Source organism: Colletotrichum paranaense, assembly GCF_030867605.1.
Source record: "Colletotrichum paranaense strain IMI 384185 chromosome Unknown Scaffold_8.1, whole genome shotgun sequence".
Lineage (NCBI taxonomy): Eukaryota > Fungi > Ascomycota > Sordariomycetes > Glomerellales > Glomerellaceae > Colletotrichum > Colletotrichum paranaense.
The window spans coordinates 18,463-32,140 of NW_026848966.1; the positions used below are offsets into that span (position 1 = coordinate 18,463).

Sequence of the window (13,678 nt, forward strand, 5' to 3'; positions counted from 1 at the left end):
CAATCCAAACTGTTGTCTTTGCTGGCAACGATCACGGTTTCGCGATGGCATTTGGTCGCAATCCTTCGATCGATGCAAGAAGAACAGGGTATGGTCTTGGAGCAGCGAGTTTTGCGACGCGCACACTCAGTGCAGGATAACGTCTGGCGCTGACTTCTACGGGCGGACATGATTCGAGGCATCACCACAAAGAATGCTTCTATCCACACTTGGCTTTGATACTCGCAAAAAGTTGGAAGGTGGGAGCGATTGCGCGCCTGGGTTGCTGTGAGGTGGTTGGAGGTAATTACGTGTTAGAGGTCGGGAGGGACCACATCTCTTATCTTATCTTTGACTAATTGACTAAATCCCAGCTTAGGTACCTCAAGGTATCATCCAAAACCCCAGCCTTTCGCCTAAATGCTTTGCTGTTTGAGGTCCAGAAGTCGGAACTGCAATGATAACAATGCGATAGAAATATTCTAGTAAATGCCCAGTTTTAGCGGAGGCTTTGGTCCTTGATCGTACACTTTTCTTGATCTGCTTCAAATCCGGGTATTGCGCTCGGGAGTGGGGTGATGCCGACTTTCGGCCGCGGACCAGATCTGGCCCGCGGCCGAGATTGGGTTGACCCCTCGCCCACCGATGCTTGCCTAAACCGCCTCTCGATTCTGCACAGTTATATATACATGATGCTGAACGTATAGACTAGACCGGTCGTACAGCTTTTTTTCGAGTTAATTTATCAAAGTGTAGTTTACACCCTTACGCTTCGTATATTGTCCAAGATGCCTATTCCCAGTATCGACTTCTCCGGTACGTTTCCGCATGCTCTACACAGCGTTCGCTCACTTAGTTAATGTTACTTTGTAGCTGTATTCGCATCAGATGCTGGCGCTAAGAAGATTCTTGTGGAACAACTCGAGGCCGCATGCAGGAGTCATGGCTTCTTTCAACTCACAGGGCACGGCATTCCCCAATCTCTTCTAGATGCGGCTTTGGACCAGAGCAAAGAGCTATTCTCGCTACCGCTCGAGGTGAAAGAAAAGTATGATAAGAGTGAGTCTAGCGTCTTTTTAATTCGTTGCTTTCTTGCAGTCAACAAAACAGAATCCGAGGATGGAGCGCTAATGGGGCCATGTCCCTCTGGCTTCTAGATCTAGGCGGCTTCAATCGGGGATACGAACGCTTGCGATCTCAAAACTTCGAGGCGTTAGCGCAAGGAGATCTGAAGGAAGGGTACTACTTTGGCAAGGACCTACGTATCGACAACCCTAAAGTACTCGAGCGCAAATTCAACCTGGGCCCAAACAAATACCCGAAAGACGTCACGGATCCCGTCCAATTTCGAAAGGTGATTGACGACTACCACGCCGCCATGTGCGTTCTCGCCGAGATCATCATCCGTACACTTTGCGCCACCATCGGAAATGATGATGACTGGGTTTCAGACTTTATTGACACACCCATCGCTGTTCTGCGTCTGTTGCATTACCCGCCTCAGGCCCCAAATGCCTCCGCAACGGAGCGAGGTACGTTTTGTTCTCTTCTTACGGAGTCTCTCTGTCTGACTCTGTTGTTCCTTGACAGGTATTGGCGCTCATACCGACTTTGGGGCCATAACTATTCTACTGCAGGATATGGTCGGTGGCCTGCAGGTGTGGGATCGCGCCTCCTCGGAATGGATCGACGTCAAACCCACAGAGGGTGCTCTCGTCGTGAACCTTGGGAACCTAATGATGCGCTGGACAAACGATAGGTATTTATCGAACCTGCACCGCGTCATCAACAAGTCGGGGAGGGAAAGATATAGCATTCCATTCTTTTTTTCGGGGAATCCTGATTTTGTGGTTGAATGCTTTTCGAAATGCAGAGGCGACGCAGGCCCTAAATATCCCCCGGTGACAGTTGGAGAGTGGATATCAGGTAGATACGCTGACACGTACGGTACCTCGAAAGACGACGCCTTCACAGAGCTGTCGTCTATCGATCCGAGTGCAGCATCAGCGTACAAGCCGAAGGAATAACGTCTAGAGAAAGCAAAGAGTGCTTGCTTCCTACACAGTTGGTCCAGTCATGGCATGGCTATATGTATGTATATATAGGCAGACATATAGTTGATGGAAGAATGATTAGCAGGGTCATCATGATCGAGGCTTTTGCTTTGTGTCATAGTTGATTGCCTTGACCATAATCTCAACGTCAGCTACACAATAGTCTGCACATTTGATCTCATATAATGTAGAAAGGGTCGACAAGTTGGCAATCAAAGTAATTTTAGGTAAAGTATTTGCACCCTGGCTGAGCTCTTGTAAGTCCACGCTATGCTGTAGCCGGTGATGCACCCGAAGCTGGAACCAGAGCTGGTGCTGACCCTTGCTTTTCTTTGACCGGTTTTCGCCCAACGAGAACATGCCTATGCAAGTAAGAATAAGCCAGACAATCTAATAGCGGGAGAACTTACTGGGGCCAATAAGCGTGGATATTTCGGTCGTTTCCGTTCTTGCGGACTTCCATGAGAAAGACTCTGACCTCTTCGGGGCTCCAGTTCAAGGCACGTGTGAGGGGTGCCATTGTGATTGCCTCCATCCCCGTCATGAAATTTTCGTTGTTCCATGCTCCCAGCTCTTTGAAGTGTTTTTCTTTCGGCCAAGGGTTCGTCGGCCACTTGAAAGTACTCAGCGCCACATCTTCAAAACCGACCTCAACCATAATTCCCCTCAGCTCAGGCGTATCAACCCATGCTGCTCCAAGCTTGATCGACGCTTCCATGAGATACTTGGACCAATCGGATAAAGCATGTTCGGGCTTCAAGGTTCCATCATCAGATTGAGCAAAAATAGCGGTTTCCTGAAGCTCAACATAACCACCAGGCTCCAGATTACTATGTTCGCACTGGTCAGCTCCAAGCTTCGTCGTTTCGTCTTGTGATCTACAAAGTCATCAGACTTACTCGTAGCATCTTTGTAAGAAAATTCTCCAGTCTCTGATGCTAGACGTCATGAACCGGCTGTGGATGTATTGAAAGGGTTGTGAAAATGTCCACTCGTCTTCGATATCATCGACCTCGAACCTCACATTAGGAGGCACACTGAGATATTGGCATTAATGCTCGCTACGGAGATACCGACCTTGATTGAAACATACCTGCTAGGCTGAGTGGGAGAAAGGTCGATACCCAAGATATCGGCCTCCGGGTGGTCATCGCCAAACTGAACCGCCCAGATACCCGTGCCTGTACCGACATCAAGAACGCGGCCAACTTTGGCGTCTTCTCGACAGAGTGGAGCGATCCCAAGCTCGCCATCCAGCGTGAGAAGACATAGGTGGTTAACCAAATCTATGGCACTAATTAGCGGAATGCTGACCCACGATCATGGTTGGAAATCAATACCAAGTCTATCAAGCTCGCGTTCATCGTTCGGGAACTGATATTCTAAAGAACAACTTCAGCAACCAAACTGATTGAGTCAATCTCAAAACCCACTTCCATCCTTGTATCGATGATAAGTACGACCATTCTCACGGCGATAGTCTAGGAGTGAGCTGCGCAGACTAGTACTAGAGGACGCAATGCTCTGTTACAAATTCAGTGTCTGCAGCATCAATAATTTGCAGAAATGGCCATACTCACAGTCCCCATCTCTGAACGAGAATCATCTTGCTATAGGAATTTCATCAGACACAAGGCATGCCACTCATGGTGCGGTGTGTTAACGAACCTCCTCGTCAGCAGCGATCTGAACCTCAAAATCCTGAGGTGGATTAGCCATGATAGGCTACGGTGCTGAATCTCAGTTCAGACAAAAAGCTCCGAGTTTGGAAAAAGGGAAAGAGAAATGACAAAGGAATATGACAGATTCGTCATGGCGGGTGGACTAATATAGGGTCAATGTTGGACCTCTTTTTGGCGCATGCAGCGCCGCCTTTCTGCACCAAACACTCAAAAAAACCCATGTCCATAGGCTGCTGAGTGGGCACGGGTGTTCCCCCGCGCGAATAGAAGCTTAGCCGCCTGCTGCACCACCGAAGTTCGCATGTTTGTCACAATCGATATTGGCGGGGCTATTTTTCGCTATTGGTCACAGCTTGGCCGGGGTAATAAGTCGTACCCAGGTTGGTGTGGAGTTTGTGTCTTCTTAATGCGGCATTGTCGTCGTACATAGCGCTGCCATGTTAAGAAGACCCGCGTCGATAGGCGAAATAAAGCAGGATATAATAGATACTACTGCCCGGTGTTAGAGCCAAGTCCAGCATTGTCCGACAATATGACATTCCCAGGATTGGCTCTCTCTCCGAGTTTAATGGGCCCAGTAATAAGGCTACCTAAGCTTCCAAAAAAGAAGAAAAAGTAATCCTCTATTCATTGGCAGAAACAAAGACGAACAGCCTATACCACGAGATCATAGTCTATGTACTGCCCACTACCAGAGTATCTCCATCTACTGACGTATGCTGCTGGTTTTCGTTCAATAGCTTGACCATTTGTAGTTCCATATACTCCAATGACAACTCCCGTGTATCCACCGCTCACTAAAATTGTCCCGGCATGCCCAATTATTGTCATGTCCACAGCTTTCTGGTTGCATAGAGTCGGAAACCCAGCCATGAATGTGTAATGCGTCGTGTCCGATGCCACAATCTCCAAGCGGATTGGCGTGCGGTCTTGGTATTCTGGTGGCAGGGCTGAAGTAACCGGTTGCGGCACGGTGACATTCTCGTTGCTACTGTATGATTGAATTTGAAGTAGTTTGCTGCCGTTTGTCTCGTTGTTGTACGTCACACCAAAGTCAATGTGTCTTTTCTCGTCCAGGTACACAGAAATCCCAGCCTCTTCTCCAGGGAATTGAGGCTTAAAGTCTAGATCGACGCTGAATGAGAAGAGTGTTTCTGTCTGCCTGCGACCGACAAATGTGATGTCCTTTGTCAAAGTGCTATTCAGCATAATCACCGACGATAAGCTTCTTGATGATAGCTCAAGTTGTAATGTATTTGCATGTCCTTGGGGAGAAATCGAGTACGCTGACTCCCTTGGGTGTCGGATATGCACCCAATGTGAGGGCAGGACCGATCCAGGCGCAAAGTCGACCACATCAACGCTATGGTCAATCCTAGGTATACCACTAGAGTTGATATATGTGCCAGGAAGTGATGCCATCATCTGTCCTCTAACGGGTTCGAGCAGACGAGGCCACAGCCCATCACCAGCTGGCCAGGAAACCGGGAATAAGAACGTCTCTCGGCCCATGGGGTACGTCTCGAACTTGGCTCCTGAACGCATCGCTAATGCGACACCCCACCAGTGACCGGTTGCTTTATCTTGGAAGATATCAGCATGGCCAACTGTTTGTATGTATGATGAGTTCAAGTGCTCGGCGGCAACAATTGGATTTGCTGGGTTGCCCTCGTAGGGACCATGGATAGCGCGGGAACGGGAGACAGAGCCGCGATGAGATTCTTTAGTACCTCCTTCAGCAACAAGGATATAGTACCAGTCGTCTTTCTTGTAAAGGTGTGGACCTTCGGCGGTTCCCAGGCCGGTGCCATTCCATGGGTACGAGAGATCCCCAAGAACCCCTGTTTCGATGTCAATGGTAGCCAGCGCAATCGCGGTGCCCGTAGATGAAACAGCAGCCCCAGTGAAATAGACGGTGTCATTGTCATCGTCGAAGAAGAGAGAAGGGTCGTAGCCGGTGAAATTGAATTCAGTAGGAATGCTCCATGATGATGCGTTGAAAGGATTATTTGTCGAGAATATGAGGTTTCGCATGGCGAATTCCTTATATGAAGTGATAGACACGAAGGTAGTCGTTACATAGAAGGTTTTGTTGTGATGGCGAATTGTTGACGCAAACAAGCCATCTTGGCCAGTTGGCGCGTTTTCCAGCTGTGGAAGCTGCTCGCGTCGATTGAGGACATGACTAGCAAGCGTCCAGTGGCGCAAATCTGTGCTTGAATAGACTGGGACACCAGGAAACCATGTAAAGGTTGATGTTACGCAAAAGAATGTCTCATCGACATGAATACAGCTTGGATCGGGGTGGAAGCCAGAAAGTACGGGATTGAAATAACTGGCTTCAACTACCGCAACCAGGAGATAAACCAGAGCTATTATTTTCATCTTGATAAGGCCATGCTCGGCGCTCCGTCAGAGCGATTTCCGAAACCAGTGGTTTTGCACGCGAATTTATATTTGCTGAGCTCTGGAAGGCTGTATAAGGTAATACGAAAATGGATGGATACGAAAATTGAGTACGAATGAAAATACGAGTGTAACATCAGCGCGGGGCACCACACTAGTAGTACGCGGGGTTTGTTGAATCGGTATTCCTTCACAGCTACCGAGATGGGAACTATAAGGCGAGCCTAGCGCATGAAATGGAACTCGGCACAGAGAGTAAGATCGACCCGGATTCTGAGGAACCTCCGCTACGCGCATCGTTGAATGCTAAATCAATTTACCCTTCTCTGCATCTCCAACTAACCGCGTGCTACTGTAACTACCACGCTACATTGACAGCCTCTTGTGCTCGATGGGATAGTGCATGTTTTTGGGGGACGTAAGCCAGTGAATTAATTTTCGCATTCGAATCACACAACCAGCAGAGGTCTGAGGTCGACCAGAAACCCGCGCGGATTCAAACTTTTACCGCCACTCTACTTCTAGGAATACATAGCTAGTACAGAATGCACATACTCAAATGAAAAGATCAGTTTCTCCAGCCGTTGGGGCCACCCCAAGTTCCTTTGACCATGGAGGTGTAGTAGACCCACGGGAAGAAGTCCTTTTTCAAGTGGTAAAACGCACGTCTAGGAACTGCTTGGTCAAATCCAATAAGGTCGCCAAAAGTCTCCTTGGGAACTCCACCATACTTGAACTCGGCAAGCAATAGTTTACCATACTCGGTAGGAATCGGGCAAGAGGTGTAGCCATCGTACAAGGGTTGAGGCTCGGCGCCGTCCAATGACCGCAGCAGGTTGCTGACAAGAATCGGAGCCTGAGATGTGATTGCTGCAGCAGTCTTAGAGGTGGGTAGACTAGATGCATCACCTGCCGACCAGACATTGGGGAATTTAGTGTGTCGGGTTGTTGCTTGATCAACACTGACATAGCCGGCAGCATCGGCGAGAGGGCTGCTCTTGACAAAAGCATGGGGGCCCATCTTCGGGACGACATGCATGAGGTCAAACTGCTTTGTGACCTTTTCCTTTCCGTCAGGACGGCTGAAGGTGGCTGTGTTACCATCCACGGAGAGGAGATCGTGCTGAAAGAGTCCCTCGACGCCCCTTTCCTTGCGCAATTCTTCAAGCTTTGCGCTGTATTTGGGGACACCAAACATGGTGGGAAGGCCAGTGGCAAAGCTGATCTTAATGGACGAGCTTGCAGGGTCGTTGGGGTTATACAGGCCGGCACGCTTCCAGTGGTCGAGGGCAAGCCACATGATCTTCTGGGGAGCGCCAGCACACTTGATCACACCGGCGGGCTGGGTAAAGATTGCGTTTCCCTTCTGAAGTCTTCCGAAAGTGCCGAATACCTTGTCACAAGTGTCATAGCCGTAAATAGAAGACACAAGGGAACCGGGGTCTGCAAGAGCCTCGGGCAAGCCCTTGACGCTGCCGTAATCGATGTTGATACCAGGAGCGACAACGAGCTGCTCGTAGCCAAGTTTATCGCCATTTCCAAGCTTGATGTTGTTTTCCTCGGGGTTGAAGGAGCTTACTCCCTGCTGGTAAAACTTGAGTTTGGGGTCGACCAGGCTCTCGAGGGGCCTCCGCAATTCTTGTTTTGACTTGAGGCCACCGCCGACCAACGTCCAGCCTGGCTGATAGTGGTGCCATTCGGCCGGATCAACAACAGCAATGTCATCCTGAGAAAACCGGCCGGACCGCAACAACTGGTGGCTAATGGTCAGACCTGCGCTGCCTCCTCCGACGACAACAACTTTGTGGTTCCGAGCAGCGGAGCTCACGGGGGCTACTGTCGCGAAATTCCGAATCTCAGAAGCCTTTGCAACAATCCGGGCGCGGCTGGCATGGCGCGATGCCAAAGTCACGCGACTAGCAAGCATTTCGAAGTAGATGAAGAAGGAGTGCTGTGAAAAGTTTGCAGAACAGGTGATGGCGGTATTTTTTTTAAGGGGAGGGTTGGACCACGAGATGTCGTGATGATAAAGCACAGAGATGAGCCAACTCAAGTAAGTATGGCGCCTGAAAAGAAACGGGGTGCGCCGACTGGAAAATGAAAACGCCGAAGCTTAAAAAGAGGTGCGGGGCCCACTCCACTGTCGGACCCAACAGACGAGTCAAATTGTTAGGATTGCAAGCCGCGCCGAGCATCCCCCGACAGCCGTAAGCGTCCGCTAGAGAAAACTTGCTCGTTCCCGGGCTTGACATCCAGTTGGGCTTCCTTCAATGAAAGAGCCGCACCGGCCGGCCGGCTTGTCGGTGAGACTAGTCGGCGAGAATGGTCGCCGATTTCATTTACAACTCCCCGACCGGCACGGGCAGCCGCCGGGTTGCAGTGGGGATCTCGTTCGATGTTTAAACTTTCTTTCGGTTGCTCCCAGTATTAAAGGTTTCGGCAGATTGACCCCCCACCACTCGGTCCATTTACATTGTGCATCCTCAACTTTTAGTTGCATCATTGCCTCCAGCAGCTTGCATCGCCAAACCCCACTCGCTCTCTCCTATATTTACTGTCGCGACTCACCTTCGAAATGACACCCATGCGCGTGTGTGTGAATAAACAAGTCCAGTCGTGCTGTCTATCATCACCAGGGATTGCAAAATCACCACTCATCCGAACAACTTGCAGCACTCAGGTGCGTGCTGTGCATGACACTAGGGCAACCAGGGCCGTCCATCCAGATGCCTTCCCTGCGCGTCGGCCTGCCATGTTACCAAGTGGCGGCTTTGCAACGCCCCTCTCTAAACGGCGGAATATCTCAAATGCGATAAGTCAGTCCGGAAGATACTCATACAGCACAGCCCCTGTCGATACCACACAGCCTGTCATTCACGATGTCTTTGAGTCAAGGACGGGAACCTGGCAATACCTCGTTGCAGACCCAGCGACGAAAGCGGCTGTCATCATTGACCCAGTCCTGGATTATGACCGCACAACTCAAATTATCACCACTTCTTCAGCTGACGAGCTGCTTCGACTGGTCAAAGAAAAGGGCTACCGAGTCTTGCGGATCCTAGAAACTCATGCACATGCAGATCACCTCACTGCAGCTTCGTACCTACAGAAGCGCATCGCAGAGGAGCATGGTAACAAGCCACAGATTGGCATCGGACGGCGCATCGGACAGGTACAGGACTTATTTGGCCAACGATATGACGTGCCCAGCCAAGAGCGTCATGGTGCTTTTGACAAACTCTTTGAAGACGATGAGAGTTTTAGCATTGGTAACCTGAGCGCGACTGCTATTCATCTCCCCGGGCACACGCCTGACCATCTGGGCTATAAGATCGGAGGCAAGGCCCCTGGAACGCCACGTTATCATATTTACTTTTGCTGATGATCTTGACAAGACAATGTGTTCTGCGGTGACTCCCTTTTCCACGTGGATATTGGGACTGCTCGATGTGACTTTCCTGGGGGAAGTGCCAACAACCTTTATCACTCGGGCCGCAGGCTTCTTAGTCTTCCAGACCACGTCAAAGTTTGGACAGGCCATGACTATCCCCCGGACGATCGAGAAGGCCCGGTGCCATGGATGACAGTCAGCGACCACAGAAAGCTAAACAAACACTTACGGGACGGTATCACCGAGGAAGAATTCGTTGCGCAACGCAAAGAGCGCGATGCTCAGCTCGGTGAGCCAAAGCTACTTCACCAGTCTCTGCAGACAAACATCCGAGCTGGCAAGCTGCCACAACCAACGGCTTCTGGGCACCGTATGCTTCGTGTACCTATGGAACTTGGAGACCTGCAATGGTGATCAACAAGATGCCGCTGGCCGCGGTCGGGAGCGTGAACACTGTGTCAGTTATCTACGGAGGCTAGCGCCGCCAGAATGGGCGGTTTTGAGTGTGATGGGGATACGAAAGTTGGTGGCGATCATCGAGAGCCTCATTCCCGGCTACATATAATGGTGATTGGGTTGTTGATGTACCATTGTGGCATTGCCTTGAAAACTATTGTACCTAGAGGGAGAAGACGCGCCCAGGGCGCAGAGAGCGTAATGAGTGGGCTTGTAAGGAAACCCGATTGGCAAGGGAGGGAAGCGGTTCTTTGATCGCACTGGCCCAACTTCTTATTCCGTCGTCAATGTAATACAAGCTGATAAATTCAATTCTTTTGGTATTTGTGTTGTTCTCACAAAAACAACGCAGAGAGTAAGGCCAAATGCCACAACAATGGTCGAAGCTTAGGGGTAGGGTCTGACACGCGCTTGATACACCTATTGTATAAGGCACGTGGGCCACTGTCAATGTAACAACACAACACAGGCCTACAAGCGGGGAGGCACAGTAGCTAAACTCAGTGAGCTTAAAAATGTTGAGACCATTCCGGTGGAAGCAATTCTTGGCCGAGCCGGTTCACGCTTGGCCTTTGCAATTGAATGCCCTTGTGGAGGAGTTGCCTTTTCCCATGGGCAAACAGACGCTCTAGGCTATACTACAAGGAAGCCTAGCGCAAGGAAAATCATGTCTAGCAGTGTTTCGAAACCCGTCGAGGTGACCCCTGTCAACAGAATCGAAGACAACCTCGAAACCATTGAAATTAAGTAAGGACAAAAGACGCCCAGTGTTGGGTACTTCAGGTTCGTCTCACCAACGGCCCTACCGAGGCGACCGACTTGAATGAAAAAATGGGAGGAGACGAAAAGAATTAATGAAATCATTCGTTGCAGCGTTCGATCCGGCTACCCGAAACGTTCTGAAGTCTATGCGCAGCCCATTTGCTGTACGTGAGTTTGGGCCATTTCGGCCATCGCATTGTTTCACATGCCGGTGCGAACATCAGATGAGAACCGATCACACACAAAGAGACTCAGTCGGCATCCATGCGTCGGCTAGATTGCCGGGGGATGGAACCTCAGCAACTTCGGATTGTGCTATTGATCTCGAGTCTGAACGAGGCGACACGTCATGCTCACTCCAGAAACTCAGATGAATCATAGCTAATTTATGTGGCATGTGCAAACAAAACCCCTCTCGTCCGCTGTCCAGCTGCAAATCAAGCCACATTCACGGAGAATTATCACGTTTTTTACAAGGTTTCAATGTCACCGTTGGGGTTCAGGCAACACTGCCTTGTGTGATCGCACTCTCCGACGCTGCTGAGTCAAAGTCGATCGTCAGTGGCAGCCGATCAATCCGAGTCTTTTCACTACAAACACAGGGCGACACCGGACAACACTATTGCGTCGCGTGGATGGAATCGAGTACTAATGAGTCAGCATTATGAGGACGCGACGACTTCAGTGCCGCCGCTCGTATTGCCACCAAAAACAGCCCCTCAGAAAGCCAATCGATTGTATCCCATACTGTCTCTTCTCTCGGTAATACTATTATTCATTTCGGCGGGGGCTGGTATAGCTTTATCAGCTGTGGTCTTGTTCCAGGATCTCGAGTCAACAGAGGTCCTCGATCCTCTTAGCCGAGCTGTTTTCTTCGTTGCTTCCTGCATGAGTCTCGTCTACGTCTTCACGCATTTAGTCGCTGGACGAACAGCGTACATCAAGAACTATGGATCTCCAACTAAATACGGCAAATATGTTGCCGGCTTTGCCTTTTTGCTGGCTAGGCTAGGTCTTCCCGTTTGGGTGGCAGCCATCACTTTGTCGATATTTGTGGCTGTGAACATTGGACTGGATCTTTCCAAGGGGGTTCAAGAAAATCTCCCATGGCTTAATGTCATAATCAGCATATCTTCCTTGTGAGTGATTGAATCCAAAGGGACTGGATGGTCAGAGCTAATACCTTCACAAGGTTTTCTCTCGCAGCAGTACTTGCAGTTATTGAGATGGCAGATCGTCCATTCGCGACTCTAGGCATTTCTCAAGCTTGGTTCATTCGAGGCGAGGATCCACTAGCATGTCCTGATGATGACGACGACCTCGAGCCGGGAGTTGTCTATATGACGCCGAGCCTCCAGGAAAATATAGAGAAGCACGCCGAAAAGCCCCGTGTGCCAAGCAAACCCCAGAAGCGAAAGCGCAAGACTCTGACGAAAAGGAATCCTCACGAGCCTCAGCGAAGAGCTTTGTAAGTAACTTTACTTCTGTTCATAATATGACTCAAGACTAACGAAATTGCTAGACGCCATGCCAGAAGCATATCCATGCCAACTCCCTTGAATGCTGTCTTCGGGGACCGCCCTGGTGCCTTAATGCCCGACTCTCCGGTGTCCTCCAGTGCATTTGCATGGAAGCCACCGACGAGGGATGGCGCGACACCAAAAGCAGCCGGGAGAGTGGCACTCGATGATTGGGTTACGTGGCGTGAACATGCCAGTATGCGACAAGGGGATTCCGACATATCCACCAATGCCTCGGCACGGCCTGGCGAAGTGATTTTGCCATCCGTGCCTCGGCAAGCTGAGTACTCTCCGCGTAGTCAGGCTCTACTTGAAGAACAGGGGAGGTATGATTCAAGAAGATGGACTGCTATCGGCATGCAATCACCTCCCATCAACGGTCGATTTCTAGATATTCCATTCAGAAGGCCGCTTACTCCATTGATGACCATGGAAGAAGAAAACAGACTCGTAGGGCGCAGACCTTCGACCCGGGATGGGGATTGGGAGGCAAACTATCATTTACAGATGAGGCAAGCTAGCCAGCCGGCAAGTTCACGCACCACGACGACATTTAGATTGTCTCGTTATGGTCTTGAGGCTACTCCAGACCATCCTCCTTCACTCCCACACATTGCAACCCTCGTAACCAGAGCGGATGGCATTACCAATAGCATTCGACCTGACAGCAATGTATTGCCAAACGAGGGACGACGGAGGCGTAGGATATCAAGTGTCAGTTCTCTTGAGGGGCGACGTCTTACGTACAGGACAGAGAGCCGAGTCATATCTGAGCAAAGCTCACGGCCAAGCACACGTCCGCCGAGCCAACATCCGTCTATAGCAGCACTAGCTACACGACCTGCGAGCCCGACATCGACGGTCCGGTCCATGAGATCCGATGTGCACAACTTTTCCAGGCCTCGAACCTCGGCAGCTGCTAGAATGCAGTCAAAAGTTGCTAGGCGTCTCCGTGCACTCAAGCAGCAGGAGACCGAAAATTCCAGGCGGTCCCAGGTGGAGGGACCTCTCCCGGCGTCTCCCAGCACTCCGATTTCTCCTGCCACACCGAGAACAGTCCGAGCCGCAGCGGTGAGGACTCTTCAAGACAGGCTCGGTAAGAGGAATCTCAAGAAGCAAGCGGAGGAAAGCCCCCGCCCGGCAACTCCGGAGACACCCCGAACAGCCAGAGCCACGGCGGTCAAAAATCTACAAGAGCGGCTGGGAAAACGAATGATGCGGCGAAATGAAGAAGGAATTACCCAATCAGTATAGTAGTTTAGTTGTTCTCGGCAAGCGCGTGGGTTTTGTCGACATAAAAGTAATGCAAGGTGACGTTAGAAGTATATGAGTGGGCGCAAGGTAATTAATAACTAAATCAATTACTTCCTGGAGACTTAAAATCTCTTGAGATTTTATTGAAAATAAGAAGGAATCCAATCATCATGT

The 13,678-nt window shown here is 50.2% G+C and overlaps 6 protein-coding genes across 6 annotated transcripts; 3 read left to right on the forward strand and 3 right to left on the reverse strand.

Moving 5' to 3' along the window:
- Nucleotides 1-767: 767 nt before the first annotated feature.
- Nucleotides 768-2,006, forward strand: CPAR01_09845 (uncharacterized protein; the record flags this gene model as incomplete). Its single annotated transcript, XM_060494109.1, has 4 exons — nt 768-795; nt 853-1,038; nt 1,137-1,511; nt 1,570-2,006. The coding sequence occupies 4 exons, from the start codon at nt 768-770 to the stop codon at nt 2,004-2,006; spliced, it is 1,026 nt and encodes a 341-aa protein (XP_060346291.1).
- Nucleotides 2,007-2,301: 295 nt separating this feature from the next.
- On the reverse strand, nt 2,302-3,752 carry CPAR01_09846 (uncharacterized protein; the record flags this gene model as incomplete). Its single annotated transcript, XM_060494110.1, has 8 exons — nt 2,302-2,395; nt 2,444-2,863; nt 2,933-3,070; nt 3,127-3,319; nt 3,374-3,415; nt 3,467-3,557; nt 3,614-3,643; nt 3,702-3,752. The coding sequence occupies 8 exons, from the start codon at nt 3,750-3,752 to the stop codon at nt 2,302-2,304; spliced, it is 1,059 nt and encodes a 352-aa protein (XP_060346292.1).
- Nucleotides 3,753-4,369: 617 nt separating this feature from the next.
- Nucleotides 4,370-5,749, reverse strand: CPAR01_09847 (beta-xylosidase; the record flags this gene model as incomplete). Its single annotated transcript, XM_060494111.1, has 1 exon — nt 4,370-5,749. The coding sequence occupies one exon, from the start codon at nt 5,747-5,749 to the stop codon at nt 4,370-4,372; it is 1,380 nt and encodes a 459-aa protein (XP_060346293.1).
- A 940-nt stretch (nt 5,750-6,689) lies between these two features.
- On the reverse strand, nt 6,690-8,048 carry CPAR01_09848 (Sulfide:quinone oxidoreductase/flavo-binding protein; the record flags this gene model as incomplete). Its single annotated transcript, XM_060494112.1, has 1 exon — nt 6,690-8,048. One exon carries the CDS (start codon nt 8,046-8,048, stop codon nt 6,690-6,692), a length of 1,359 nt encoding a protein of 452 aa, XP_060346294.1.
- A 648-nt stretch (nt 8,049-8,696) lies between these two features.
- Nucleotides 8,697-9,926, forward strand: CPAR01_09849 (metallo-beta-lactamase superfamily protein; the record flags this gene model as incomplete). Its single annotated transcript, XM_060494113.1, has 3 exons — nt 8,697-8,713; nt 8,834-9,390; nt 9,517-9,926. The coding sequence occupies 3 exons, from the start codon at nt 8,697-8,699 to the stop codon at nt 9,924-9,926; spliced, it is 984 nt and encodes a 327-aa protein (XP_060346295.1).
- A 709-nt stretch (nt 9,927-10,635) lies between these two features.
- On the forward strand, nt 10,636-13,504 carry CPAR01_09850 (uncharacterized protein; the record flags this gene model as incomplete). The annotated part of the gene is made up of 6 exons (XM_060494114.1): nt 10,636-10,715; nt 10,842-10,898; nt 11,333-11,375; nt 11,556-11,869; nt 11,923-12,198; nt 12,253-13,504. The coding sequence occupies 6 exons, from the start codon at nt 10,636-10,638 to the stop codon at nt 13,502-13,504; spliced, it is 2,022 nt and encodes a 673-aa protein (XP_060346296.1).
- Between the last annotated feature and the right edge of the window lie 174 nt (nt 13,505-13,678).